The 27883-nt window shown below is 53.3% G+C and overlaps 2 protein-coding genes across 4 annotated transcripts in view; one reads left to right on the top strand and one right to left on the bottom strand.

The window, feature by feature from the left end:
* Positions 1-260: 260 nt before the first annotated feature.
* On the top strand, positions 261-5578 carry LOC125441789. Of its 3 annotated transcripts, XM_048512701.1 has the most exons (4): positions 261-547; positions 1312-1422; positions 2330-2381; positions 3706-5578. In XM_048512701.1, exons 1-4 carry the CDS (start codon positions 494-496, stop codon positions 3822-3824), a joined length of 336 nt encoding a protein of 111 aa, XP_048368658.1. In that variant the 5' UTR covers positions 261-493; the 3' UTR covers positions 3825-5578. The 3 variants fall into 3 exon arrangements, with proteins under 3 accessions (XP_048368658.1, XP_048368656.1, XP_048368657.1); XM_048512699.1 differs by lacking the exon at positions 261-547 and having other exon boundaries at positions 559-1422; XM_048512700.1 differs by lacking the exons at positions 261-547; positions 2330-2381 and having other exon boundaries at positions 559-1422.
* Positions 5579-6495: 917 nt separating this feature from the next.
* DSCAML1 (DS cell adhesion molecule like 1) overlaps positions 6496-27883 on the bottom strand; it is a 189953-nt gene continuing 168565 nt past the window's right edge. Inside the window, exons 23-35 of the mRNA XM_048512112.1 lie at positions 26885-27038; positions 26668-26785; positions 26376-26539; positions 25064-25162; positions 22134-22322; positions 17232-17519; positions 16973-17128; positions 16149-16179; positions 13767-13885; positions 13142-13294; positions 10785-10979; positions 10189-10500; positions 6496-7403 (exon numbers count right to left, since the gene is read on the bottom strand). Coding sequence (XP_048368069.1) covers positions 6889-7403; positions 10189-10500; positions 10785-10979; positions 13142-13294; positions 13767-13885; positions 16149-16179; positions 16973-17128; positions 17232-17519; positions 22134-22322; positions 25064-25162; positions 26376-26539; positions 26668-26785; positions 26885-27038 — 2493 coding nt within the window. The 3' untranslated portion in view covers positions 6496-6888. The remainder of the gene's footprint in view (positions 7404-10188; positions 10501-10784; positions 10980-13141; positions 13295-13766; positions 13886-16148; positions 16180-16972; positions 17129-17231; positions 17520-22133; positions 22323-25063; positions 25163-26375; positions 26540-26667; positions 26786-26884; positions 27039-27883) is intronic.

Below are 27883 nucleotides of genomic sequence, written 5' to 3'. Positions count from 1 at the left end.
AGCCAGTATCTGTCCACTCTGTTCTGTGAATAGGGCAGGGGCGAGTTGACCCTTCCCGCTTTCCCCCATCCCCATTAGACTGACTCTTGGTGCCCCCTTCTGCTCACAGCCTTGATAGAAATCTTTTATTTTATTTTTATTTATTGCACTTCTCCAGTTTTCAACTCTTGGTCAGCACTTAATCCCTGGGAAAGCACCTGAAGCCACTGGCCTCTGTTGATCCTGAATCCATGACACGGTGTGTGTGTGCGTGCGTGCGCTCACGTCTGCGTGAGGGAGAGAGAAAGTGAGGGGCGGAGGGAGGAATGTGGCCATCTTTAAGCTCAGAGATTAGAAATTCCGAAGGGCAAAGAGGCATTTCCACCAAGGCTGGCCTCCTCCCTGAGCTCTTCCAGTCCTGTGGAGGCTGGTCGCCCTGTAGCAGTCCCCGAGCAGCAGTATCTCCGGCGCGGCCCTGGAGCAAGCGACCCTCTTGCAGGTGGCTTCGTTCACCATGCTGGCCACGCTGATGACTGTTCTGTTCTTCATGGTGAAGGCTGTGAGGCAGGTAAGGCTCTCTTGGCGTTCAAGGCTGCCCGTTCTTTCCTTGTGCCTTGAGGCAACCTCTTTGCAAGCTGGACTCCTGCTGCCTGTCAGATTCCAGCTGTCTGCGGGGGCTTCGCAGCGTGGTCCAAGCGAAAGGTTTATAGAAGGGCCACAGTTGCCTGGGGACTGACGCTTTTGCCCTGGAGCCATTGCGTTCAGGGTGGAGCTATTTGCTGCTGGGTCTCTGGTCCTTCCTCTCGCTGGGGGCTTGCCTCACGTGGCGTCTCATTTATTGAGGTGAGATTCGTCTTGGGGGAGGGCATGAAAAGTGTCATACTGCTGCTTTTGCTGCTGTTTCCCCCCCCCCCCCCCCCGCCCCCAGCTTGTTGTCTGGCACTGCCCTTTGGTGGTCCTCTTCCTCCCTGCTTCATCTGTGGCCAGTAGCGGGGAGAATGCCTCGCCTGCATGGGGAGGGGCGCTGGGAAGACTTCTTCCTTTCCAAATGTGTCTTCTGCCTGCACTGAAATGGCATGCAAAGTGCCGAAGATAGTGGGCTGCCTCTCTGTGCCCCACTCCCTCAGCCTCGGCCAGAAGATGTTTGTAGGACGGGCTGTGCAGGCTCTGAATCTTTGTAATTGCTCTGGCCCTTTGCAGTTGGCGGTGACCTCTGCAACACAGCATAAGGGACCCTGTTGCTGGTGTGGATCTTGTGTGCATGTGGGGAAGGATGCTGGAAAGTGCCTGCGTTGCTGCCTCTTAACGAGCCCTTCCTTGCCTCCTGTTCAGCTGAGCCGTGGCCTGTTCCATGAGGAACCACTGCCATATCTTGTGCACCAGCCCCCACCATGGCAGGTGCAGTATGTGACTCAGAGTCGCCGAACCAGCCGAGACGGTGAGGTACGTGGGCCTTTGACCAGCCGGCTGACGGGGCTTTTGAAGGCTGGCTGGGAAGTGTTCTTTGCAGACCCTTCAACATGTGGGGCCACACACTTCTCGTCTGCTGAGTGTGGCATTAGGAGGGGGCTGTGCAGAGCTGGCAGGGATGGGGGAGGACTGGAAGCTCTGAGAAAAAAATGCTTTCAAAGTTTTAAAAACATTGCATAGTCGACCTCAAGCTGAACGGGGAGCCTACGGCACGTGAGCTGAAGGTGGCAGGCCCCCCAATGCTTGGTCCACGGGTGAGCATGCTTGTGCTTACAAGAAGAGCGAGCCCGCTGAGAAAGATGAGGGAAGTGAAGTCATAAGGGCGGCGCGGGGGGGGGGGGGGGCAGCAAAAGCAAATGACCTTTTCCCTCCTCTTGGCCAGTCTCAGCTTTTCCTACACAGACTGTCACACGAGGGGAGCCATTTGTATGTTTGGAGCCATTTGATTGAGCTGCAGTGCCAAAATGGAGTGACCGCCCAAAGTAAACGCTGGGGCTCACAACCACCAGTTAGCCCAGTCTCTTGCTAGTTTGAAGCTGCATCCATCAGTCAGTGGTGGGACAGCTTCACACAGCATGTGCTCCAGATCTGGAATTTATCCACCTCAGCCATGATAGCCACCTGGCAGGCTCAAGAACAGTCATGACCAGGTTGATGGAGATCGAGAGGTGTCTGGTGGGCCACAGAGAGCTCGGCTGGTGCTTCTTGGTCCCGGCAGGGCTGAAGCTGCGGAGACAAAAGCCTGGCTGAAGTTCAGCAAGTCAGTGTCCAGTCAGTGCTCGTGTGGGAGACCAGAGAAGCTTGCCTGAGCTACCATCAACACCACCATGGAAGAAACAACTGTGTTGTTCCCACTGACTCTCCTCCTTGTTTTTTGCAGAAAGGAGGAAGTTCTCGGCACAACAGCATCTACACAATGCCAGGGCGAAGCGGTGAGGACAAACATCACACAGTGACATTAAGGCCAATAGCCAAGTTGGAAGCATTGCTGGCAGTTGCACCAGCATAACCGGGGGTCTCTCCCTCTCCCTCCCTCTTTCTTTGTAATGCTGACAATCTGCCTGCAAAAGTTCCCTACAGCTTGTGTTGGGGATGTGCTTCCTTCTTGTTCATGCAGCTGCCACCTCCTCCATGGGTTAGCGCCCCCCCTTGCTAGAATTCACAGGAGCTCAAAGTCATGTCCTGCGTAAACAGGATTTTCCTGCTGCTATTCTCAGTGGCTTTTACACTATAATCGGATGAAAGGAGATGAGCAGGGCAGGCAGACCAGAAGATGCTGCTCCATTTTTTTTTCTGGAACATCAACCAATCAGAATAATTTCTTTGTGGGGTTGATTGGGAGGACCATGGAGCTGTTTTGAAGAAGTTCAGGTGTTGCAAATTGACTGTGGCTGGAATGGTCGTCCCCCTAGCTCTGTGTATGATGGAGTGGAAGGAAGTGAGGCTGCTTAAGGACTCTCTTTGTCTGGGGGCGAGGAGCAATGTCTGGCTTTAGGAGACAAGGCAAATCTCCCCGGCATGTGTGTGTGTCTTCCAGTAACTCTGTCCTCGCTGTCTTGTAGCCCATGGATGGCTGGTGCCAGATTCTGGAAGATCTCACTTCTGGCTTTTGTAGCTGTGTGGCTAATGAGTAGAGAACCTTGTTTGGCAAATGCCAATCTCTTGTTTGAAGCAGGGTAATTCCTCCTCAGAAGGCAGGGCTGTTTCGTAGGGCTTCACAGGTTGCAGCACAGTCTTCTAAAAAAGTTGAAAGCTTGGAGTGCCAGCCACGTCAACGGTCCTTCTGTCATAAGCAACCCTTCTTTGGCTCCTTCCACACATGCAGAATAATGCACTTTCAATCCACTTTCAGTGCACTTCGCAGCTTGGTTTTACTGTGCGGAATAGCAAAATCCACTTGCAAACAATTGTGAAAGTGGATTGAAAGTGCATTATTCTGCATGTGCGGAAGGGGCCTTTGAGGACTTTCTTCACACAGCAGTCCCAAGTAGAACGGGACCCCTGCAGCTCTCCAAATGGTAGCTCCCCAGTGCTCCTTTGGGACGGGGGAATGCAAGCGAGGCCTTCTGGTTTAAGCCTGAGCCAGTCCTCCTCGTGTGTGAACAGTTTCTCCGGTCAGACTTGGGGAAAGCAGCTGGCAGCTGGGGCTGAGGTCTGTTTCAGCATGAAGAAGCCACCCGCAGGAGTGGATCGGCTGGGGATGCTTCGTGCCCTTCCTCTGACAGACACTAAGATGCTCTTCCTCTGTTTCCGTAGGGGACGGCGGTGCAGCACCCAGCGGTGAGTGTGAGGAGTGGAAGGACCCGTTAGAGAGGGCTGCAGTGACCATCCAGACTCACTACCGCAAATACCAGCAGCACAAACAGGGGCTATAGAGCACTGGCCCAGTCTCTTCTGTCCCTGCCTCCTCCTCTTTGTTTTGGCAAGCAAGTGCTGGGCGGGTTTGGGGTTTTGTGGGTGTCTGGGAGGGGGGGTGGAGCTGCTCACACCAGGCTACGAATCCTACTTGCCTCACCCCACCTGTTCCCCACCTTGGGCACGATCTCCTGACTTCTCTGGCTGTTTCTCTGATGATGTCTGGGCAAGTTTTGATCATCCCTTGGAAATGGGAATGTGTTCTGTGCAGGGTCCTGATCTGGCTGCATACCCTTCTCTTGTGGGATTGTCCAGGCTCGTGGGGCTTCAGCTTCTGGCCAGTGCAGGAAAGTCCACTGCTTGAGTATCCCTGACAGCAAGTTGCCCAGTTTCTGCTGGAAGACTTCCTGTGAGGGGCAGCGATGGGCCCCGTCATCCAACCACTAGTGCTGTAAGGAAGCTTCTTGTCATGTTCAGCTGAGACTTATCCTTTTGCATCTTAGCCCAGGAGAGCTGGGGTTTTCCTCTGGAGCAGCAGGGAATAATTCCTTGCCCTCTTACCTGGGACGGTTCTTCTGTCTTCTCTTTAGCAGCCTTCGTCTTGTCATAGCGTAAGACCAGTTTCCAGCCAGCATCGCTCCCCCCGGCATCAGTGCACGTGGCTGAACTGGGTCTTCTTTACAGGGTTGCAAACAGAGGAGACCTGGCTAGGGATACTCTGCTAAAATTAACAGAGCCTAAAATTGCAATAGCTGTTTTTGCAACCACGTTACACTTCCGCCTCATGCTCTGTTTGAGCTCAACGGCCGTCCTGCGCCCTTTTCACATGTTCTGCTGCCAAGGCAGGTATCCCCCCACTCTCGAGGGTTCAGTGCACACAGGCATCAGCCTAGCAGCTTGTTAACTGAAGGGCAACTCCTGTAGCTGAGCTATGGTTTGATCTGTGTCGCAGACGGGGAAGTGGGGCAGGGAAGGACTGTCGATTGCAGTATAGCTGACCTGTGATGAGAACACAGCGCAGTGCTTCTCACTGGCTGCCCGTTTTTGCTGCTGTACGTTGGGCTTCAGAAATCAGCCCTGAATAGAGCCCAGTCCAGGTTTTTGGTGTGTCATCAGCTTCCCATTCCTCTGCAGGTATTTTAGTGTCCCAGACTTCATGTAGTTTTGCTGCTCGTACCTGCCTTTTCTTCTGTGGCCACCCACTGGGGAGAAGCAGATTTTCTTGCCCTAGCAAGGAGTGGCTTATGAGGTGCAAACTTTGGGGCACTCGTCATCCCCACCCGCTCACCTCTACAGCCAGTAAAGGAGAGGAGGGTTTCAAAGGTCAGAGGGTACAGAAGGAATTTAGACAACCCATCTGCTGTTCTCTCTCAGATGGGCAGCTGAACTGCCACATTTGCCTGCGGTGACCCAGAAGAGATTTATGCCAGACATGGGCTTGTGGCCTCACGCAGGCCCGTTATGCGCATGGTGTCTGTTGCACAGTGGGCTGAATGTCCCTCACAAGATTTCTTGCATGGATGTAGTTCCCTGAGCCCTGCTTTCAATTTCCATTCTTCCCACACCAAGCGACACCACTCTAAGAGTGATTTAAATTTTCTTTGCCACCAGAGCAGAGTTGATTTGCCAGTGAGCACAGTTTGGCCCAGGACATCTTCCCTCCGCCCACCGCCAGCCCCTTCCACCCCTGTGTGTGCCTCCCTCCTTCCCCTTTTCAGATTTGTTATCACTTCAGTGTTTATTATATTGATATAAACAGAGAAAAACTGCAAAACTGCTGTCTTTTATTGCATTTGAAAACCCCCAAATGATGGATCCGCCATTTTCCTTGCACTCACTTCTAGAGTGTTGCAGTTAACAGGCTGGGGGGGATGTCTGTAGGATGAATTGCAAATGCTGGATTAATCATTGAATAAGAAACCTCTCTCTGCTTCTGCAGTGGCAGCAGCAGCAGAAAGTACGCACGTGCGAGTGTGTGTGTGGAGGGTGGGAAGAGAATATCAGAATATCAGTTCTAGGTTATGTTCCCTTCCTTCATCAGAGTGTGCTCCAGGGAATTGCTTTGCCTTTCTTTTTGGGGCGTTATTTTTGGTAAGGGGCTACAATATTGATATAACTACAATCATAGTATATCAGTCTAACAGCAATTTAAAAGGCTTTAACAAATCTTGCAGCTACCAAGTGTGATAAGATCTGTGCCTTTAAGAGGGAGTTGATGGGTGGAGTTAAGAGAACCAGGAAAAGCAGAGGCCTATTGAGACTTCAGCAACAAGCTGTGGAGCAGACAGTGAATACCTCCTCGTGTGTAAACAGAGAAAAATGAGGACACCACATTACAGCCTCACTACGCAGCTAAGAGCCCGGGAGGTAAGCATTCCATGCACAATTGGCCATAGTTTCTCCTTCTGTCTTGCGGAGGGCAACTAAAAACCAAACCAGCATAGATGCTTCTCCCTAGCAGAGCAGCAGGTGCCCCAGGATGGCCACCCTGGGTGGCAAGAATAGAGCAGCCCGGGGATCAATCTCTCTGTTGGGAGTGCAAGTGCTGGCCAAGCGGGGTCGCTGTAGCTGCTGCTGCCCTGGGGCTTTGTGTATCAGACCTGTGGTGGTCCTCTAGGTGCTCAGTGTTCTTTACCCCACAAGGCTGCCCAGCACAGCTGCATTGCAGCCTATTCCAATCAGAGATCCCACTGTTATAGAAACATAACTTTATTGCACACTGTGCTGTTGTTGTTGTTGTTGGGGGGGTGATAGAAAAAGATATTCACACAGAGGCAGATGCAAGTCGAAGCAAGTCCCAAAGTTTTCCAAACTAAAATAACATGCAAGTCTCAAAGGAGTCTCTTCAAAACCAACATCTGGGTGGCTCAGTTGGGGAGGGAGGGAGACAGCGCACATAGTGCATTTCTTGTGTGCCCCGTCCGACATCTGATGCTCAGAACAAAGCCTCCACTGAGAAAGAGCGTTCCAAATGCTTTGCACTCTTTGCTGATTTTTTTCACCCCAAGTTGGGAGAAGCAGAAAATAGTTTTATTTATACAAAAAGAAGTCCATTCTGTACAAGTGGGATATTTATTCTTCATTTCAATATGGGGCCACCGCAGGAAAAGAGCAAAAGTCCGTGTTGGCTTGAGGCCAATCGCTACACTCAGCGCAGGTAGGACTTTGAGCAGGTGCCAAGCAGCCCTCAGTTTTCGCCCTCCCTATACCTGACGTGCTCATTTCTAGAAGTGAGTCTCTGGAGCCCCCCATTTTGGTGCTGGGAGGCAGGCGGGGCTCCACGCTGGGGGCAGGAGCGGGTTCTGTGCCTGAGATGGGGGCTGCAATGGGGGCAGCGGCAGCAGGAGTGGCAGCACTCGCCAAGCCAGACATGGTGAGAGTTCGCTGAGGTAAAGTGGTCGTGGCTGCGTTCCCGTGTGGCACTGCCAAGGCTTTGCTGCTGGAGTCCAGAGTCAGGTGCCTTGTTTGCGTGTGGTAGGCCCGAGCCAAGTTCCGGATGGAGGCCTCCCGAGGGGGTACGGCTGGACAGGGTTCAGGATGGTCTGGCTTCCGGAAGAACGCTTCGGATTTCACATACAAGGGCAGGTTGCAGTAATCACCTGCAAGAGGCAGAAAGAGGCTGAGGGTGGGGGAGCACGTTTCCTGCTCTCAAGGGGACAGGTGCCAAGCACAAGCTGGAAGGCAGGGGGCTCTAGTGGCCTCTGCATAACCAGCCTGCAGTTCCCATCATTTGCCAAACCAACGGCTGTGCTGGGGGGCTTCTGCATGGCTGGCGTAGCCCATCAGGAAGCTTAGAATGGGGCTGATGTCACCACAGCTGGCACAGAAAGGAACTCCTCTGCCACCCTAAGACCCCCTGCTGAGCTTAGAACATCCCCCCTCCCCTTGTACACTCTAGTCCTGTTTACCTGTTACTAGGATCCCTTTTAAGACAGAGTTCCTGCATTACTTGACAAACGAAACTGAGACCAGCTCCTGGATAATAAATGTGGGGTTTGTATAATTTGTTCAGGTGTGCGTGGACTGGCTGTAACAAGAGGATTGCCTCACACACACACACACAAGACAATCAGGTAGACACAACGCAGATTGTGCAGACTTTCACTGTCATTTGTGAACAGGGCTAGTTAAAGACTTGGGGGTAGAAAAAGGGAATAAATCTACAAGCAAATAAAAACAAGAAGGATTGAGAAAAAAGAAATGTGAAGATGCCTACTGCTGTAGAATGCATTTGTCCCCAACAGGTCTTGCCAGACCAACCTTGTTTCTAACTATAATCAAGTGATGAGCTTACTGAATCGAGGGAATATTGGATGTCAATAAAGCCTTTGACAGGGTTCCTGGTGATATCCTGGTCTGGACTCTGGGATAGTTGGGCAGATACAGGGGAGTGGTTGGTGAGCCACATGCAAAGAGCAGCCTGTCACCAGAGTGAAGGGGGGTGCCCAGGGCAGGGCCACGTGGCTCACTTCCGGGCCTGGTACGTTTCAATATTTTTTATGAAGGATCTGAGTGAGGGGGCAGAGGAGAGCGACGAGGACTATCAGGGGCCTTATGAAGAAACTTGGGAATGTTTAGTCTGGAGAAGAGGAGACTGAGGGGGAACGTGGCTGCTCTCTGTGAGTACCCGAAGGACTGTCACTTTGCGGGCAGGGAACTGTTTCTGTTGGCAGTGGAAGATAGGACTCTTCATAATGAGCATAAATTACAGGGAGAAAAGGTTCTGACTGGATATTGGGGGAAAATTTTACAGTGAGAGTTTTGCAACAGTGGAATCAGCTACCTCAGGGCATGGTGAGTGTCCCCTCTCTAGCAGTGGCTGGAAAAACACCACTCTGGGATGTTCTAGGGCAGTGGTGGCGAACCTTTGGCACTCCAGATTTTATGGACTACCCCAGGGGTAGGGAACCTGCGGCTCTCCAGATGTTCAGGAACTACAATTCCCATCAGCCCCTACCAGCATGGCCAATTGGCCATGCTGACAGAGGCTGATGGGAATTATTATTATTATTATTATTATTATTTATTATATTTCTAAACCGCCCTCCCCCGAAGGGCTCAGGGCGGTGAACAAACAGATAGATAGAGCACAATAAAATCAATCATTAAATAACAGCTCTATATACTTAAAACCAACCCAATTAAAAATGCAGCGTTCTAGCATCAATATATCGATGGTGTCCTATTAAGACATCCCCTAACAAAAGAGGGGGAAGAAGAGGGAAGAAGAGAGACAGCAGGGTCCACAGATGTTAAAAAAGGGGGGGGGCCATCAGCGGCTGGACTCTCCAAAAAGCCTGGTGGAATAACTCTGTCTCTAGTAGGCCCTGCGGAAATCATTAAGATCCCGCAGGGCCCGCATAGCTGGAGGTAGAGTGTTCCACCAGGCAGGGGCCAGAGCTGTAAAGGCTCTGGCCCGGGTGGAGGCCAGCCGCGTCATTGAGGGGCCAGGGATCACCAGTAGATTGGCCTCTGCTGAACGCAGAGGTCGATTTGGGACGTATGAACATCTGGAGAGCTGCAGGTTCCCTACCCCTGGACTACCCAATTGGCCATGCTGGAAGGGGCTGATGGGAATTGTAGTCCATAACATCTGGAGTGCCAAATGTTTGCCACCACGGTTCTAGGGCCTAGGCCAGGGGTAGGGAACCTGCGGCTCTCCAGATGTTCAGGAACTACAATTCCCATCAGCCTCTGTCAGCATGGCCAATTGGCATACAGTCTACAGCAGGGGTAGGGGCTGATGGGAATTGTAGTTCCTGAACATCTGGAGAGCAGCAGGTTCCCTACCCCTGGCCTAGGCTGATCTTGCATTGAGCAGGGGGTTGGACTAGATGGCCTGTCTGGCCCGTCCCAGCTCTATGATTGTACTATTTAAATCATTTATTCCCTTTTTTTTTAAAGAATCCAATTAGTAGAAAGGGGGTACCTTAGCCAAAATGCATAGTTTACTGACCATGCATATTATGGTCAGCAAACTTTATAGTTTGACTAGCAGTTAATTAATCTTTTTTTATCAATTCAATTTCTATTTTTCAGATTATTATAATCAATCTTTTGAAGAAAAACAGAGTCGGCATGGTGCCACAAGATATACTCCTTTGGGAATTTTAACCACAGGACATATTGATAATCCTCTGGACATGCCGTAGAATTCCCTTGGCTGTAGGCCTTAACTAGACTTTTAGCACAATAAAGACTCTCAGCCATTTGGTCAGACAGTGGGAGCCCCCCGGACAGTGACTCTGGAGTGCTTCCACTTTCCTTGGAGGCACTCAGGACGTGTGCTGGTGATGTGCCTGCCTGCTGCCAATGACAGCGCTCGTGGTGCCAGGGTTGAAGGGGGGGGGGGGGCGAGTGCACCAGCCCCTGCTTCATACTTACTCTTGTTTGCTCTGTGGGGGATGGGCACTGCCACGCTCTTGCCCCGGTCACTGTCTTGCGGCTTGGGAGGGGAGGCCGTGAAGCGGCAGATGCCTGGCTCCGAGGGCGTGCTCATGGAAGTCATGCTGTCGGCATTCTCGTTGGTGCCCGTGGTCATCTGGTCTGAGGAGCTGTCTGAGATGAAGCACTCGGTGATCTCGAACTTGGCATGCTGCAGCTGCTCCTCCAGCTTGGCATGCTCGTAGGCACGGGCCAGCTCCTCGTACGTGGAGGAGGCACTCTCTGTGGACACCATGCTGTTCCGCCCTTTGTCTGAGGGGGCAAGAAGAAGGCACGGTTCTTGCACCAACCTTGAACTTGGCCCTGGCCAGTGCACAACTCATTGCTACACAATCCCCAGGTTGCTCTTAACTTTCCCTGCAGGTGATCAATTAATCCAGCAATGGGAGGGATGCAGGCAGGGCATGTGCCCTCCCTCGTGGCCTAGAAACAGGGGGGCAGAGGAGGCTGGGCAAGCCAGTGGTAGCCTCCATGTTCCTCTGACCTGGGCAAAGCTCCCCTCCCCCCCCACCCAAGGCCACGTGTTCTTCACTGACCCGTGTCCTGAGACAGGCTTGCGCTGTAGCTGTCACTTTCTGTCACCGTGATACCGTGCTGAGACCCAACCGTTCTCCAGTCAGAGGTGAGGGTCCGGGCAGGGGTAGACGCCTGACACTTGCTGAGTGTCCATTGGCTGGAGTATCGGTTCCTGGTGCTGTGCACTGACTTCACACTTTTCCTGGAAACCGGGTCTGAAAGACAAAAGTTGCAGAAGCAAGTGAGGCTTGTTTGTCCTTGGAAAACAGAGAAAGAAGAGCGGTCTGTGTGTGTGTTTGTGATGCAGTTGCCCGCCCTGGAACAACTTCTGGGCTGGGGCCAAGGGCCAGCCCCTGGAGAAAGGAAGAACCAAAGGTAAGGATCAGACCGAGGGCCATCTGCTCCAGCATCCAGCTCCCCACAGTGGCAGGCCAAATGTACTTGAAAATCAGATATCCTGGTTTGTCTCCTAAGATTTAAAGTAGTTCACAAAGCAGCAACAGACTGAAACAAAACATCGTAGACTAGTCAATCCACAGAAGAAAAACAGCACAGGGAGACCCTCCTCCCCACAAAAAAAATCTGCCCTCCACCGAGTGCACTTTGAAAATAAGATAGATGTCCCAGGAACCCTTGGAAAGGCTGATTCTATAAAACCATTAAAATAAGCATACAAATAAAGCAAAACAATGATTATAAAATTCAGAACAGCGTTCCTTACTGACAACTACCAGCATAATATAAACAAACAGCCAGCTGACCTCACCTTGGAAGAAAAAAACAAATTCCAAGTCTTGGGGAATAAAAATGTATGCCTACAACTAAGTGGCCGAGGATTCAGGCAGTGGCCATGTGGAGAGCAATTTGTACTTGTGACGTGACCTCAGCAAAGGGAAACCCATCCCCAGCCCCTGAAAGTGGGAAACACACAGCGAGGAGTGACATGGCTGCGGAGCAAAGAAAACTTCTCCTCTCTTGGGTGCTGTGTGGTTTCCGGGCTGTATGGCCGTGTTCTAGCAGCATTCTCTCCGGACGTTTCGCCTGCATCTGTGGCTGGCATCTTCAGAGGATCTTCAGAGATGCCAGCCACAGATGCAGGCGAAACGTCAGGAGAGAATGCTGCTAGAACACGGCCATACAGCCCGGAAACCACACAGCACCCAAGTGATTCCGGCCGTGAAAGCCTTCGACAATACTTCTCCTCTCTGTTTGCCTGGTTTCCATTAACTAAGAAGCTGGGCTATGATGTCTTTAAAATCTGGATTCCACACCCTATGGGGAGCAGCTTAGAGAGCTAAGAATGTTTAGTCTGGAGAAGAGAAGGTTAAGGGGAGACATGATGGCCATGTTTAAACATTTGAAGGGATGCCATGTTGGTGAGGGAGCAAGCTTGTTTTCTGCGGCTTGGGCCAGGAGTGCTGGGTTCATGGTGAAGGAAAAGAGATTCCACTTAGGCTGTTCGACAGTGGAATGCGCTGCCTCAAAGGGCGGTGGAGTCTCTTTCTCTGAGGTTTTTATACAGAGGCAGGATGGCCATCTGTCAGGAGTGCTTCGATTGTGTGTCCCTGGGATGCAAGAGACCTTTGTGGTCTCTTCCAACTCTATGATTCCATCTCCAAGAGAATGCCACTGCTGATTGCCACCAGTGTCCTGTAGTGGGGGCTCAGGCACCCTTTCCCCCTCCCACAGCAAAGCCCCCCCCTTCTGCTTGCATGTTCCTTCAGTGCTCTCTGCAACAGTTGGCCACTGCATGATGTGCTGCCAGGGGAGGGGACAAAGCAGTTATCTTCATCCTTGCCCCTCCCCCCTGGAAACTAGCTGGCCTCTCCCACCCACTCAGTGGCCTCAGGGCCATCGCCCAGACTGTGCAACCTCTACAGCACCCCAATTCACTGTGACACTTTGCTGCCGTCCAAGGCAGCAAAATTAGGGGGCTTGACAAAAAGAAACAGGCAAAGCTGGAGGTGTGGAAACCAAATGAGACTGCCAGCAGCGGTGGAACTAGGAATGCTGCTTGCTAAGGGGACTCCCGGAAGCACTCAGCTATGGGAAGGGTTGGCCTGCTCCAGCCAGGCTCCTCCTCCTCCTCCTCCTCAGAGCTCGGCCCGGGCAGAAGCACTAGCTGGGCTGCCTGGCATCTTGGAAGAGCACCTGGGTGGATCCTCGTCCTCGTGAGTCTGGAGCCCCAGCGTGCCGGGCTTTGGAAAGGCGGGCCTCAGCGTGCCTCCCATTTGCTTCTGGAAGTTCCACCAGGTCTCAAGCTCACCTCTTGTTTGGAGGCTCTCTGGCTGGGGTGGGGGCTATGGACAGCCGCTGCTTAGCTGGGGGAGGATCATTCATCACCCAGAAGCTGAGGGGAGCGTGGAAGTGTACTTACTTGTGCCTGGACGGATGTCAGACATGTCGATCAAGGGCCCTGTGTTCTGAATTAGCGCCGGATGGTGCAGGGAGACACCAGTGCAGAAGCTTTGAGGGTTCACAGCCTGATTGAACTCCGTGTCAGTCACAGGGATGGTTGCTTTGTCATCTCCTGAGGAACAGAGAGCCCCCCCTCACTGTCAGCAAGCCCCCTTGGAAGGCTTAGAGTGGGCCAGGCCGCCTCTCCCTCCGATGCCTATTCCAGCCTCCTCCCAGAGCCTCAGTAAGCTATGGCTCTGCAGGCCTCTCCCTCCCTCCCTTTGCCACATGACCTGTGCCCCTCCTCATAATTGGATACAGCACCCGTTTGCTTGGCCCAGGCACCCGTCCGACTCCTCACATCAGGCCAGGCCAGGCCAGGCCAGGGGAGGACGTGTCCTGCAGCCCCCATGAAGGAACTGCCCATTGGAAGAGAGGCATCATTTGGCCCATATAAGGCATGCTGCCCTCCCCAGTCCTTGGTGCCCTTGGATGAATGACAGCCCTTGAGGTCACTCCAAGCCCCCAGGAAGACTGCGCCAGGCGGTCCAGGGAATGGGCAGCAGACACGCCAAGCACGGCTCCCCGCCCGGCAGAAAGCTCACCAATCTGCTTGATGCCTTCCTTGTCCTCGATGAGGAGCTGGACGCGAGGGATGTCTACGTGCAGCCGGGGGCCTTGCGGGGGGCCCTTCACAGGAGTATCGAAACTGCGGTTGTTCTTACTGCCAAGGAGAGAAGGAAAGACCGTCAGCAGCTGTGCAGAGAAGTGTGCTTCTTGCAGTGGGACGAGGGGGTGTCTTTGGCTGCTCTGAAGAGCTTCAACTCCTCTGCATAACAGGCAGCTGCTGCTTGAGAAAATGACACTCATGGAGGACTCCTGTTCTCAGCACATTGGCCAAACTGGGCAGCTTTAATGTAAGAGACCTCACAGAAGCACCTCAGCCTCCCCGGGCATTCAGGAAGAGATCTGGATGTGGAAGGATTTCCTCAGAGCCTCAAAAGGAGACGTGGTCAGGTTGGGCTTCCTGCAGATCTGATTCGAGAGGGACGCTGACACCCTAACTCTGCCCTGGGTGCTGCCTCAGCTGTCACAGCCCGTGATGCAGAGGCTGACAGTGCAGAGGCGAGCCAGGCAGAAGTGCCGGCTGAGAGGCTGCGGGACCAGGAAGTCTCAATGGCTGGGCGGAGGCAGCCCGCGGCATGTGATTGCCACAAGGACACGCGTCGACATCCCCAGCTCCAGACTGAGGGGGACGTGCTGGTCGGCTCTCAAGGGACGTGCTGGTCGGCTCTCCCTTTTAAGAAGGGGCCAGGAGGAAGCGGGGGGGGGGGCGGACACTGTGGGTGGCACAGCCAACCTCAGCCCCCTGGATCCGCCCACTGGCTGCTTGTTTAACAAAACAAAAAACACTTTTGAAAATATCAGCAAAATAGAGGTAATGAAATTAATTCTAAACTGTGATTTCATAAGAACAAGCCAGCTGGATCAGACCAGAGTCCATCTAGTCCAGCTCTCTGCTACCATTTCAGTGGTTCAAAATGTTTTCCTTTTGTTATATAACAGGTATTTTCCTCCTTTAATATGAAGTGTGCGTGTGTGTGTGTATAGAGACATGTTTGCTAGGCCCTAAAATAAACTATATTATATAGCAACACACTGAAAATACCTCAAAGCAATGACAATCTCAGCAAAGCTTCTGCAAATATTTCCATTCTCATGAAAAACTGGATCATCAGAACGGAGGATATCAGTTATTGGGTTTGGTGTGTGTCTTTGTGTGGGAACTCTTCAAATGGGGCTGGAGGGAGGGGCAGGCAGTTCGGTATCCTCTCCATCCCCCTCCCCTCAATCAAGGATGTAGTTCTTCAGTGAAGACTGCCCTGCCGCAGAAGATTGGGCGGGGATGTCAAAACTCTCTTCTTCGAACAAGCTCAGAAGGAGAAATGCAGTTCTGCCGCTGGTGCCTGGCTGACTGGTGGGCCCCTGCGAGTAGCAGAGAGCTGGACTAGATGGACTCTGGTCTGATCCAGCAGGCTCCTTCTTATGTTCCTAAGGCCATTGCTTTCACCTCCTGCAGGTGAGCTCCCAAAGGCACCTGGTGGGCCCCTGCGAGTAGCAGAGAGCTGGACTAGATGGACTCTGGTCTGATCCAGCTGGCTTGTTCTTATGTTCTTATGTTCTTATGACTCTGCCGGCTTCTGAAAGGACGGCATTCCTGTACTTTCAAGAAATGCAGGTATACAACAGCCCAGGCAAACAAAACAATGTGGATGGCTATAACTTGGCTACAACGATATTAAATATAACCATGAATGGCAGCGCAACAAGTACCGTAAACATTGAACTGTGAAAATTGTACACTTTCAACATGTGAACAGACTCTCAGTGGCGGGAGATCCCACGCCTGGCTCAGGGGGCTCGTCTGGACTACTGATTTTGTTTGGGAACGCAAGATCTCTAACCACTGATGGTCTACTCGTACGTTGAAACTGTACAATTTCCCACAGAGACGTTAAATGTTCACAGTACTTGTTGCAGCGCAATTTATTTGATCACTATACCTTCTGTTGCAAGGTTGTAATTATGGGGGTGGGGGTGGGGGTGGGGGGAGCCAATGGCTTTTCCACATTTTTGTCTGGAGGTGGAGAAGAAACTGTCCTCTTAGTCTTAGTTTCGTTTTTAAGAAGAGGCCCTGCCTGTAGTGCAGACGCTGCCCAATCACAGAACCACGGAGAACAGAGACTCACAGCAAGTCACAATGACCCTTTCAGGCCTCTCTGCTGCCCAGCCCATCCAGAGGGGCAGAAAAGGAAGCTGTGCGGACCTGACCTCTGCCTCCACTGGAAGGCCCAGACCTAAAGGGAGCTGCCCCAGCCCCCTCCCTGCACCCTTTTGTCTGAGTTAAAGTGGCCGAACTTCAACGCAGCGTCTAGCCTGCATGTAGGCACTGAAGCCAGGGGAGAGTGCCTGCGGTCATTACCTACCTGATGAGCATTTCAGCCAAACTCTTAGCATCTGCAAAGAGAAAAAACAGAGTGAGGTCTTGTGAGGAGAGCTGGGCAGGAGGCGAGGAGGCCCACTCTTCTCTGGGGGGTGACAGAGTCTCCCAGGGGCTCCTTTTTGGGGCTTGGGCGACTCCCGATGGAAAACGAAGGCAAAGGGGACACATGACCAAAGCCTGACTCCCTCGTACGTCCAAGAGAGAGACTGGCCATCCTAGTCAGACGTGGGGGGGGGGGGGGGGGGGCAGACTCCGCTTTACAGGAACAATTAGCCAGGGGTGGAGGGAGGTCAAGAGCAGCACACCAGTGCCCCTCCCCTCCGCCCCTGCTGGCCTGGCTCCTGAGCAGAGGGGGCTGCCCCATTTCCGCACAGCCAGGCCACCCCTGTGAAAGCCATAGGCTCTCTGGGCTGTGCCCTGAGCTCTGGGGACAGAGGCCAGGACACCTTCCCCAAGGGAGACCATTAAGCTCCCTGCCTCACGCGGGGGCCACCCACGGAGAGCCCTGGCCCTGGGCTGGCTGCACACGCAGATGCTTGGGCTCTTTGAAAATAGCTGTGAGACACTGAGGCAGTTTCTGAGAGTTTCAAACTCTCAGTGGGAGCAGCATCTCACACTACAACTTTTCTACCACTAGTATGGATAATGGCAGCCAGCCTCGCGTGTCTGCAGTCCACCGTGTGCCTCTTCTCAACCTGTACCTTTGGCCCCCCTTTGGCCCTTCCCTTACGGGGCTCCTCCAGGAAGCTGCTGGCAAGGCTGACAGAGAGAGCCCCGCGCGTCTCCCCCGGAGGCAAGAAACCTTACCTCTCAAGCGCTTCAGCCGCTTCTCCTTGCGCTTTTTGCGGACAACCAAGAGCAGTGCGACCCCCAACGTGGCCAGGATGACTGGGCAGGCAATGGTGAAGAGCTTTTTCACGTCGTCTCCCTCCCCGTGGGCAGACTTGATGGGCGGAATGGTACCTAATTCCAGCAGGCTCTGGTTAAGAGTGGCCGGGGAGCCTTGTGTCCCACAAGCCACGTGGCAATCCCCCCTCCCCTTTTGTCCATTGGAGCTCATACTCACTCCCATCGTAGTCCAGGGTGGCAAACTGCACAGTCTCGTTGCCACAACCAGCGCTGTTACAGGCCTTCATACGCAGCTCATACCAGGTGGCTTCACGCAGCTCAGTCAGAAACACTTCGCTGGAGTAGTTGGCACGCAGGTTCTGCCACACCCAGGTGCCCTTGGGTCGGTACTCCAGCACAATGGCCAGGATTGGGCAGCCACCGCTGTTCCAGCCCTGCAGGTTCAGCCGGGCGTGCGTAGAGTTAATGTGAGTGAAGAGATGATGCTCCCTGCTGAAGGAGGGTTCTGGGGGGAGGCAGAAAGGAGACTTTGAGGCCCCGTCTGCAGGCCAGAGGCTGCCCCCTTGGCAAACAGCGGCATGGGCTGCAGGCTCCTTCCTGATGCACCTGCTGCTTGGCTCAGGAGTAAGAGGAAATGCGAGCTCGATTGAGCTCTCTGGCCCACCCTGCAAGAACCAGCCTGGCCTTGCTGCTTCAGCATCTCTCTGGTGAAGCCCTGAGAAACACTCATCTCTCAATCACTAGCCACACAAAGCCCGCTGGGTTCACAGAATCATTGAATTGGAAGAGACCACATGGGCCAACCAGTCAAACCCCCTGCCATGAAGGCACACCCAATCAAAGCACTCCTGACAGATAGACATCAGGCCTCTGTCTGAAAAAGTCCGAAGAAAGAGACTCCGCCACACTCCGAGGCAGCGTATTCCATAGTCAAGCAGTCCTCACTGTCAGGAAGTTCTCCCAAACGTTTAGGTGGAATCTCTTCTCCTGTACCTTGAAACCATCATTCCTTGTCCTAGTCTCTGGAGCAGCAAAAAAACAAGCTTGCTCCCTGTTCAACATGATATCCCTTCAAATATTTAAATATACTATCACATCACCCCCTAACCTTCTCTCCTCCAGACTAAACATACCCAGCTCCCTCTCTCCCTTCTCGTATGGCGTGGAATTCAGACTTTTTACCATTTTGGTCTCATTAGACCCGTTCCAGCTTGTCAATATACTTCTTGAATTGCGGTGCCCAGAACTGGAAACCTTTGAAAGTGATGCTGTTTGGATTCCAGCATCACTTTCAATGTTGCTCAAACTAGGGACCCCAGATTCTCCCTTTAAGGTGGGCGCCACAGGTCGAGGAAGGGCACTGACCCGCCAGAGCCCATGCCAGCACGCCAACACAACCCCTTCCAGCCTTCCCAAGCAATAGACCTGGGCCCTTTGCTGCCTGCCCAATTGGTAGACCTGGGCCCCTTCCAATCTTCTCAAGCAGTAGACCTGGCCCCCTTCCAGCCTGCCCAAGCAGTAGACCTGGGCGCTCCTCTGTGAGATCAGCAGATGGCTTGATTTCTCTCCCACCTCCACTGTATCTAGGGAAAATGGAGAGCGGGGGGGGGGGGGGGCAGATTATGCCCCAGGCGCCATTGTCCCTAGATATGACTGTGCTCCACCCTCCCGGGGTCCGTACAGGCAGGATTCTGCCTTCCCCAGGCCCTGGGGAGAGCAGGAGCCGGCAGCAGGGACGCACAGGGGGTGGGGTTACGCAAAGCATGGGGGCAGGGCTACACGACCCAGGGGGTGGGCACTTGGAGGACGTTTTGTCCCCAGGCGCCACTTCCCCCACATACGCCTCTGCTGGCATGGCTGTGGTCCTGCAGCCAACTGGCTGGTCCATTGGATGAGGCTGCCTGACAGCCATCGGGGGTGGGGGGGGGAGGGACCGTAATGCTGTGGCGCAGGAATCTGTAATTGAACCTGAGTCCTGGATATCGGCATTGAAAAGTGGCTTGATTTAAAAAAATGAATTTCCCTGCTAAATAAGAAAGTGATCAAAGTGTTTTATCAGCGGTATCCAGCCTCTCGAAGGTTTGCAAAAATTGAGGCAGGGTTAACGGTGATGGTTGGATGTGTGGGGCTGCTGGTGTAACTTTTACACATCTGTGGTAGAGATGGAGGGGAACGGGAGAATCCTGGGAAATGATTTCTGGAGCTATTTGTCAAGGAATAGGTAAAAAGTGTCTTTCACAAGGCCTAAATGGTTCCTGTTGAATTATGTAGACTTCCTTTTCTACAATAATCTATTTAAATGCCATAACCTCTGCAATATTAGTTTTTGCTGAATACTGGAACAGAAACATCGCTCCTAACGAAGAGGAGAAACTGAAGGGATACAGATATAGTTGAGTGAACTAATCTGAATGCTGTACAGTCATGGCCAATTCCTCACTGAGAAATTAAGTCCAGATACAACCAGGTTTAAAAAGAAATGGCGCCTTTTCACGGCGGTTCCACCCTCCCCACTGCAGCGTGTGTGTGATGAAGACATCCGTGTCTATCATGCTTTCAAACAGTGCAGACCTCCCCACGATCGCGCGATTGAACGCACAATCTGCTCAGCGGCTCTTTCTTTCTCGTCCTGACTGGCTGCTGTGCTGTGTTGGGATGGGAATTTTTTTAAAAAACTTTTTAAAAACCCCTTTTTTTGCACAGCTAAGTCACCACGCGCCTGCATAGACAGGACGGTAGCTGTTTTTCACACTAAGCTACGTTTACACACGGATTTCGTACTCATTACTCACGCAGCTGCGCTGGCACAAGTGCAATTTTAGTTTACAGTTGGCACAGAAATCTAATTCCACGCAGCCACGTTTCAACATAGCCTCCATCGGCACAAAACAAAAAAAAGGGCTGCGTGCACTTTGTGCACAGCCCACCGCACTCTGATTGGCTGGAAGGCTCCGCCTCACTCCCTACAGTGGAAAAAACAAATCTAGATTCAAACCCCGATTCCCCCACCAATCTGGATTCGGTGCGTGTTTTTTTAAAAAGGTGCACTTTCAAGCAGGTTCTTAGAAAACACGTGATAAGGGGGAGAGGGAGCGCCGGAACCGGGATGAATCCTGTTAGGCGATCAGGCAGTGGGCAGTTCTTCCTGAAACGTTGATATTTCACGTATCACGCGATTAATTGACCGTGGGGAATCGTCCAATGTTAGATGAATGTCATAAATGGAACATTATTCTGACTAGTGTTGTGAATTGAACCTAACCTATATGCTTTGTTTACAGAAAAGAATAATGGAAGAGGCCACCAGGGCCATCAAGTCCACCCCCCTGCCATGCTGGAACACACAATCAAAGCACTCCCGGCATATGTTCATCCAGCCTCTGTTTAAAAACCTCCAAAGAAGGAGACTCCACCACTCTCCAAGCTAGCGCATTTCACTGTCGTACAGCCCTGATGGTCAGGAAGTTCTTCCTAATGTTTAGGTGGAATCTCATTTCCTGCACCTTGAAGCCATGACTCCATGTCCTAGGCTGTTTCCGCACAGCCAGATTTGTGGGGCTGCACTGGCATGATTCATGCTGATGCAAGCCTTGGGGCCGTTCGCACAAATGGCCCCACGGGCTGCACAGCTGGCAGAGCAGGCTCTGCACAGCCGCACAGCCCCCCAAACGGTTTCTTACCTTCTCCTGGCTTCCGTCACTCTGAGGAGGCCAGGGGACACGCCCCCATGGCCAGAGCGACGGCTGCAGCAACGGAGGCCAGGAGGCGTGTCCCCTGGCCTCCTCAAAGCGGCGGAAGTCAGGAGAAGGTAAGAAACCGTGTGGGAGCGACGCAGGAAATACGCCGGCTTCCACCCACTGCCGTTTGCTCGGCAATGGGTGGAAGCCGGCGTATTCCCCCGAGCGAGGTTTGAAAGGTTTGACCTTGGTGAGTTCCGCAGGGCCTGTAAGACTGAGTTGTTCTGCCGGGCCTTTGGAGTGTCCAGTCGCTGAAATGTGCGCCCCCCAGAATACCTCATACTTGATTTACCATCATGCCACCCTTTGAGAGGGAAGTCCGGCCGTCCCCTGTCTTAGGGAGGCCTCTAAATTAAATTGGGTTTCGGGATGCCGATATTTTTTGTACTGACCGCTGCTTTTAAATGGATTTTATTGGTTTTAGTAATTGCACTGATTGTAATGATAAATTGTATATATATGGATATTGTTGTGCACCGCCCAGAGCCCTTCGGGGATGGGGCGGTCTACAAATCCAAACAATCAATCAATCAATCAATCAATCAATCAATAAAGCGGTGTCTTCACGCCACTTGGGGGGGGGGGGCAAGGACAGCGCTGCTGCAATGCAGCAGCACCTCCTGTGCAAACAGCAGCACGGGGACGGTGTTTTTCCCATCCCTAGGAGGCTGCTTTTGGCCGTGTGGAAACAGCCTTAGTTTCTGAAGCTCAGTTTATAAAACTTTGTACCCAACTTTTAAATCAGAATTAAAATGTTATTATTGGAGACAAAGAAAGTGCATTTCCTATCCAGGACAGGAAATCTGAGGGAGAAAAACATGTTTCCAGTTCTCTTCTCAGGGGTGCTGGCCCTCCCTTTTTACAACAGAGGAAGGAGAGGCAGATGGTGCGGGCAGCTCCTAGAATGGCTGCCTCAAGGAGGAGAGAGACGTGTGCATTGATACATACATTGTCCTCTCTAACAGCAACCAACTGCAGCCACCTGTTGAGCACTCACATACACATGTGCACAGATGACATGCCTGAGCATTCACTGCACATGGCAGCATGCATCATCCTAGTGAGAACCACATCGAATGAAGCTGCAGCACATGGGCGGGGCTGCTGAGAGCAACGCCTCTGCTACATGTACATGCTCCTTGGCTCCTCACTGCTCTGAGAGACCCAGCTCCTAGCTCTGCACCTCCCCTTTCTGGAGGGACTTTTCACAGCTATGCCATCCAAGGCTGGGTACACCTGCCAGAGGAATGGCCAGGCTCCTGCCTGATCACAAAGAAATGCGCTGGAAAGGCTGGGTGCCCCAAGGGACACTTTGGCAAGCAAGCTGCTTAAGAAATCTTCCCCTCTCCTCCCTGCCCCCTGCAGCCTGATGAGCCCCTCACCTCTGCCATGCGTCTTGGCCTCAATGATCTCACTGATGCGCCCAGCTCCGACACTGTTCTTGGCTGCCAGTTTCACCTTGTACCACGTCCCACATTTCAGGTTATCCAGCTTGAAGGAACGCTCCGAGGAACTGATGAATACGTCTTTCCACTCCTCACTATTGTCCACTGAATACTGGAGAACAAAGCCTGCAGAGACGGAGCACAGTCGGTCATGGGTGTTCTGGCGGGGGGGGGGGGGGGGGAAAGAAGTCCCATCCCAATGATAGGATGGGGTTGGGCCAAGAAGAGAGGGGGAGGCAACCACTGGCTGAGGAACCACATCTCGTGGGACATCTCTTGTCTGAGCTCCAAAGCTGAAGGACACCTCCCTGTGAGGGGGGCAGTTTTGTTTTCCACACAAATGACCGCAGGGAGAATGGATCTAACTCTCCTCTTTCTTTGTTCACTGAATGTGTTCCAGCACATTCTGATAATCTTACACTCTAAGGAAAATAAAAGCCAATGTTTTTGTGCATGGATTAATTCATTTGTGTTTTCCAATCCTACAGTTATATACTCCGCTGAAAATGGGCGTCACAAGCAAGCCTCGCCAAAACAGCCAAAGCCCTGCTCAGCATGGGAGCCGTTCACCTGGCTTCCACCTGCTTCAAGGTAGCTGTGGTGCAAGAGGCCAGTGAAGGGCAGGGCTCGTGCCTCTTTTGTCATGAGCAGAGGGCTACCTCAAAGAGCTCCAGGCCTGCCTGTGGACAGGAAGAGGCAGAGAAACAGCTGCAAAGGGGAGGGACAAAAGCTGAAACTGCTTGCTTTTCTGTTAAACTGGAGCTTGGCCATGTTCACAGTAAACTCCACATTCATCCGGACAGGTGGGACGGAAACTCTTAAGACATCCCACCAGGGCTACAGCAGGGCATGGACCAGGACCACAGGGACGCTTTCTGGACCACAGTCTGTGCAGCTGCATGATGGGCACCTCCTGACCACCACTTGTTATGGAGAACTCACCCGCTGCCATTCATGGCCACATGAAAAGTGAAGCCCTCTAACACAATGGTCTGTTTCAGACAGGGACTCGCACCACACAGGATACAACAGGTGTTCTTAGGATTATAACACCCCCACCAAATGAAGTAGAGAAACCAATGAGCAAAGTCAGAGTGGTACTCGCAAACTGCCAGGCTGCAAGTCAGACATCTCCTGGCCTCCAATACGAGTCATGCTCCTAGTTGCCTGGCCCGGCTCCTCAGAAGGTGGGGGACGTCCCCCCCCCAAGAGAACGGGCCAGACTGACGGCAGACCCAGCCTTCTCTTTGCCAGCAGAACTACTGGGAACGGCTGCCAGAGGTGTGCTTTAGGTTCATTCTGCACATGCCCGTGCAGGAGGCAAGGGTCAGGTGGGCAGGAGGGGGAAGACACGCCACAGGAAGGGCAGCTCATACTCTCTACCTTTGCACTGCATGGCGTCATGCCCAATAAAGCCCTCCAAGACTGATGCGGCTGATGCAAAATCCTGCTCCAGCTCTGGGGCAGCCTCGTGCACGGCCCCCACTCCACACTCCCCCCAACTCTTCCCTTTGCCATCCGTGCAGCCTCTCTCCTCGGCTACTGACAAGAGACGCCTGCCTCGCATCATCTCTCCAGCAGAGGGCACAACTTGCCTTCCAGAGGAGGCAACCGAGGCCCATCTGAGCATCCCGCCAACCGTCCCCTGCCGGCCGCCTCCTGGCCAGCGCAGTCTGTCCGTCTGTCCTGCTTCTGGTCTCTGGAGGTAGGTGGGCTGTCACCTCTGTTCTGTTCTCATGACACGGAAGCTAATCAAGCCCTGGAGTGACATGGGAGACTGGCAGGCAATTGCATTCCTCCTTTCAATTAACTGCAATGGGCCGGCCCCAACCTTCTCTTCTCCTCTGGAGGGGAGAGTCGCGGGACATGAGGGATCGGAGCCCTCTTCCAGGAAGGCACCGGCTCTGTTGCCTGCCAGCACTCCCCAGATCCCCACAGGATGGTTGTGGAAGGTGAGACCTGGGACCCAGAGACCAGGTGGGAAATTGGGTGAGGGCCCCTGGCTCAGTGATGGAGGGCCTGCTTGGGACGCAGGAGCACTTTGATTTCTCTTCTCTTTTTCCTTCCCCATTTCTGACTTTTACTCAATCCAGCAAGTAGAAGAAGAAGAAGAGTTTGGATTTATATCCCCCCTTTCTCTCCTGCAGGGGACTCAAAGGGGCTGACAATCTCCTTGCCCTTCCCCCCTCACAACAAACACCCTGTGAGGTAGGTGGGGCTGAGAGAGCTCCGAGAAGCTGTGACTAGCCCCCAGACTCTCCTCGGGTTCTCTGGCTTTGTTTTTCTCAGTGGAATCAGAAACAGCAGGCAGGCAGGAGGCAGGCAGGAGGCAGGCAGGAGGCAGGCAGGCAGGCAGGCAGGCAGGCGAGATTTTTGCCTCTCTCTCTTGCTTTCACGATTCCAAGGGAGACCCGTTCCAGGGACCGATCCCTTGAGGCCCCACACCCACTGATTGGGGTAGGCTGAAGCTGACGGAAGGTCCAGAGAAAGGAGCAATGGGGCCTCACAACAAAGGTGCCTGGGCACAGGCAGTTCCTTCCCCCTCTGGCTAGCACTCCCCTCCTTAGCTTGGCCCACAGAAGGAGAGACACGGGCCAGCCAGGGAGTTATGTGGCTCTAAAATGCCCCTGAAGTTGATCAGGGCATAGAAAGTCCCAAGGTAGTTGCATATTGTCAAGGAAAGATCCAGGGTGGAGTTGGGAGGGGGGCTCCTTCATCCCCCCCCCCCGCAGGGAGGAGGAGGAGGAGGAGGAGGAGGAGGAGGAGGAGGAGGAGAACGCCTGGCCCTTCCGTGGGTTCAGCCAGCTCTCGGGACATGGGTAGATGGCAGGCTGCCCCTCCTCCCCCTCCAAAATGCTGACCCTCACCTCGGATGGAGCTGCCGCCATTGTCGCCGGGGATCCATGCCAAGGTGATAGATGACGCAGAGGTCTTCGATACGGTCAGCCGGGGCTGGTCTGGGGGGACTGCAGAGAGACAGGAGCTGGGTGAGCTGGGCGCGGCCTCAGGCTAGCCAGGCCTGTCATTTCACCCACTGACGATGGAAGCAAGTGCAGAGGCCCAGGCTGCCCGCCTCCGTCCAGCACCAAGATAAAGAGGAACGTTATCAGAAGACAAGGAATATTCACTCACAAATCAGACAACTATCCACGTCCCAGAACAAAAAGAGGGGGCGAGGTCCTGGGCTGAAGCAATATGAGCATGGAAGCCCCCCCAGGAGAAAGTGGCTCCCGGGGCAACACTTCCTCAAGTGCCCCCTGTGCCCCCCCCCATGCCCCAGTTATGGCAGCAGGTTCCCAGCCCAGCTGCTCCTTCGGCCAGTGGAAGAGGGCGATGACAGTCCCGGGCAGCCGGTGGAGGAGGGCAGCGGCGGTCCCAGCTGGCGGAGGGGAGAGGCGCCTCTCCGTGGGAGGTGTATGGGGGAGATTTTGAACACCCGATGTGATCTAATGGGTGGCACCAGGGTCAATTGACACCCCCCCCCCCGTGTCCTCTGGCAGATACGCCACTGACGAAAGCCACCCACAGAACCTCAGACTTCTGAACCGATATGTACTTTGCTGGGTCCTCTTCTTGGACCACAAAGAGGTGGAAGTTATTATTTGTAGATTAAAACTGAAGAAGACCAGCACTGGGCTTTCTATGCCTTGGATGCATATGTGGTAATCCAAAAGGAAAGCGAAGAGGAGGAGGAGGCGGAGGAGGCGCAGGGTGGCATCTGAGGTGCTCCTCGGCAGCTCTCCATCAAGAGATACAGCTCAGTGTGAATGGGACGGCTGCCACACAAGCAGGGCTAAACCGTACGATTCTTGGCCTGGCATTCCTGCATATCAGGCCTTGCACATTATCTGACCCATGAGCCACACAGCGTTGCACCTCCCTCCGCCCACTTAGGATCATCGATTCCACTGTCACAAGTGTTCAATGTGTTCCGGGGTGGGTGGGCTGACCCACAGAGCTCTGACTAGAAGGAGCAGAGGAGTCAGCCAGAAACAGCTGCTGTGGGCCAAGCAAAGGGAAACTCCACTCCGGCTGGGAACCCAGGCAAAAGATGGCGGCCAAGTGCTCCCCCCCTTGGCCCTGCCCACTGACGGGCTAGCCCTCCTTGCTGCTCCCTGGGAGACAGGGGTAGGGCGGCGGCTGCTGAGTGTCAGGCTGACCAGCTCCACTAGGCCTCACCTTGCACCAGCAAGTTGACAATGATGGTGTCGAAGCCCCAGGTATTGGTGGCTGTGCAGGTGTAGTAGCCAGAGTCCTCTGCTTTCACCGAGCGCAGGATCAGAGTGCCGTTGGGTTGGATCTGCCGATGCCCGTCCACCGTCACTGGGATGGCGGAATCCTCACTGCAGAAGGGGAAGCCCAGCCACCGCGGTGGTCGTGAGAAAGGAGACCCTCAGTCATCAAGCATCAGCCAGAAGCGTTTGGGAGGGGCCTGTGAGCCCCACGGACCTTGCGACTACTCGCCCCTTACCTGTCTTTAGTCCATTTCACAGCTGGGGCAGGCTCCCCAACTGAATGGCAGGGCAGGCGCACATCTTTCATCCACGGAGTGGTGACCGTGCCTCCAAAAGAAATGATCTTGGCAGGGGCTGCAAGAGAAGGTGGGGCGGGGGGGGGGGCGATAAGGAAGGATCCACAACCCTTTGCTGACCTCCCAGATCCTGAGCTTCCTGCCCTCCAATCCAGACCTTTTCCAGCAGGTTCAATGGTGACCTTCTCGCTGATGTTGCCGCGTCCGGCTGAAGTGACAGCTGCCACCCACAGCAGGTACTGCTGCCCCCGGTTCAGGTGCGCAATACGGTAGAACAGCTGATCGGGGCTCGTTTCATACTCGCTGGGTGCCTAGAAAAGAAGACTGAAGTCACCTCTCCCCACAAAGCTGCAAGGAGGAAGCACACACACACACACACACACACCCCGCTTTTTGAAGGGGTGGTGATGGTGATCAGGGGTAATAGAGCCACCGCTGTGAAATAAATACAGTTTTATATTTATGAACAATTTTTCCAGCTCTCTCATCCAAACTTTCTTACAAATAGCTTAGATTGAATACGCTGAAGGACTCAATACCTTTCAGTATCAGTTTGTTTCTCATGGTAGATTTTGCAGTTTTCATGAAACTAGACCTGGGGTTGGGGAGTAAAAAATATTACCAATCAGTTTGACCCAATTCTTATTTAGCACGTTTCTGCACTATTTGGGAGTGGAAGAGATTCTGTTTTTGAAGTGTGATGCAGAGGCTTGGTGTAGTTTCATTCACAAATTACAGTGAACATAATGCATATATCTAACTCCAATGTGTGCCTCTGGCTGCGGATGGCCAAATCTACAGACAGGGGCTATACTTCCCCCCAACAGATTTTTTTTGCAGACTTGGGGGGGGGGGGCTCCCTGGGTCACAGAAAAATCCAAAAAGTTCTTTTTTACTGGGGCATTTAAATTTCTGTCAACCAAGAAAGTGTTCTCCTTTCAGTCACAAGGAATGCACCGACCTCAGGCTGTGTCCAGCAGTGGCCCAGCCCAGGAGGACCCTCAGAGGGGGTGGGGGTGGGGGGAGGCAGCTCCCAGCAGAGGGCTGAGCATGCCTGCCTGCTGAGAGGGAAAGAGGGGGAGGGGGCTCCAGAAGCTGCTGGGAGGCCTGTCCGGCTGCAGCTGGGCTGGAAGGGGAGCAAGGAGGGTGGGAGATG

Source organism: Sphaerodactylus townsendi, linkage group LG12 (assembly GCF_021028975.2).
Source record: "Sphaerodactylus townsendi isolate TG3544 linkage group LG12, MPM_Stown_v2.3, whole genome shotgun sequence".
Lineage (NCBI taxonomy): Eukaryota > Metazoa > Chordata > Lepidosauria > Squamata > Sphaerodactylidae > Sphaerodactylus > Sphaerodactylus townsendi.
This window is presented reverse-complemented; position numbering and strand designations above follow the sequence as displayed.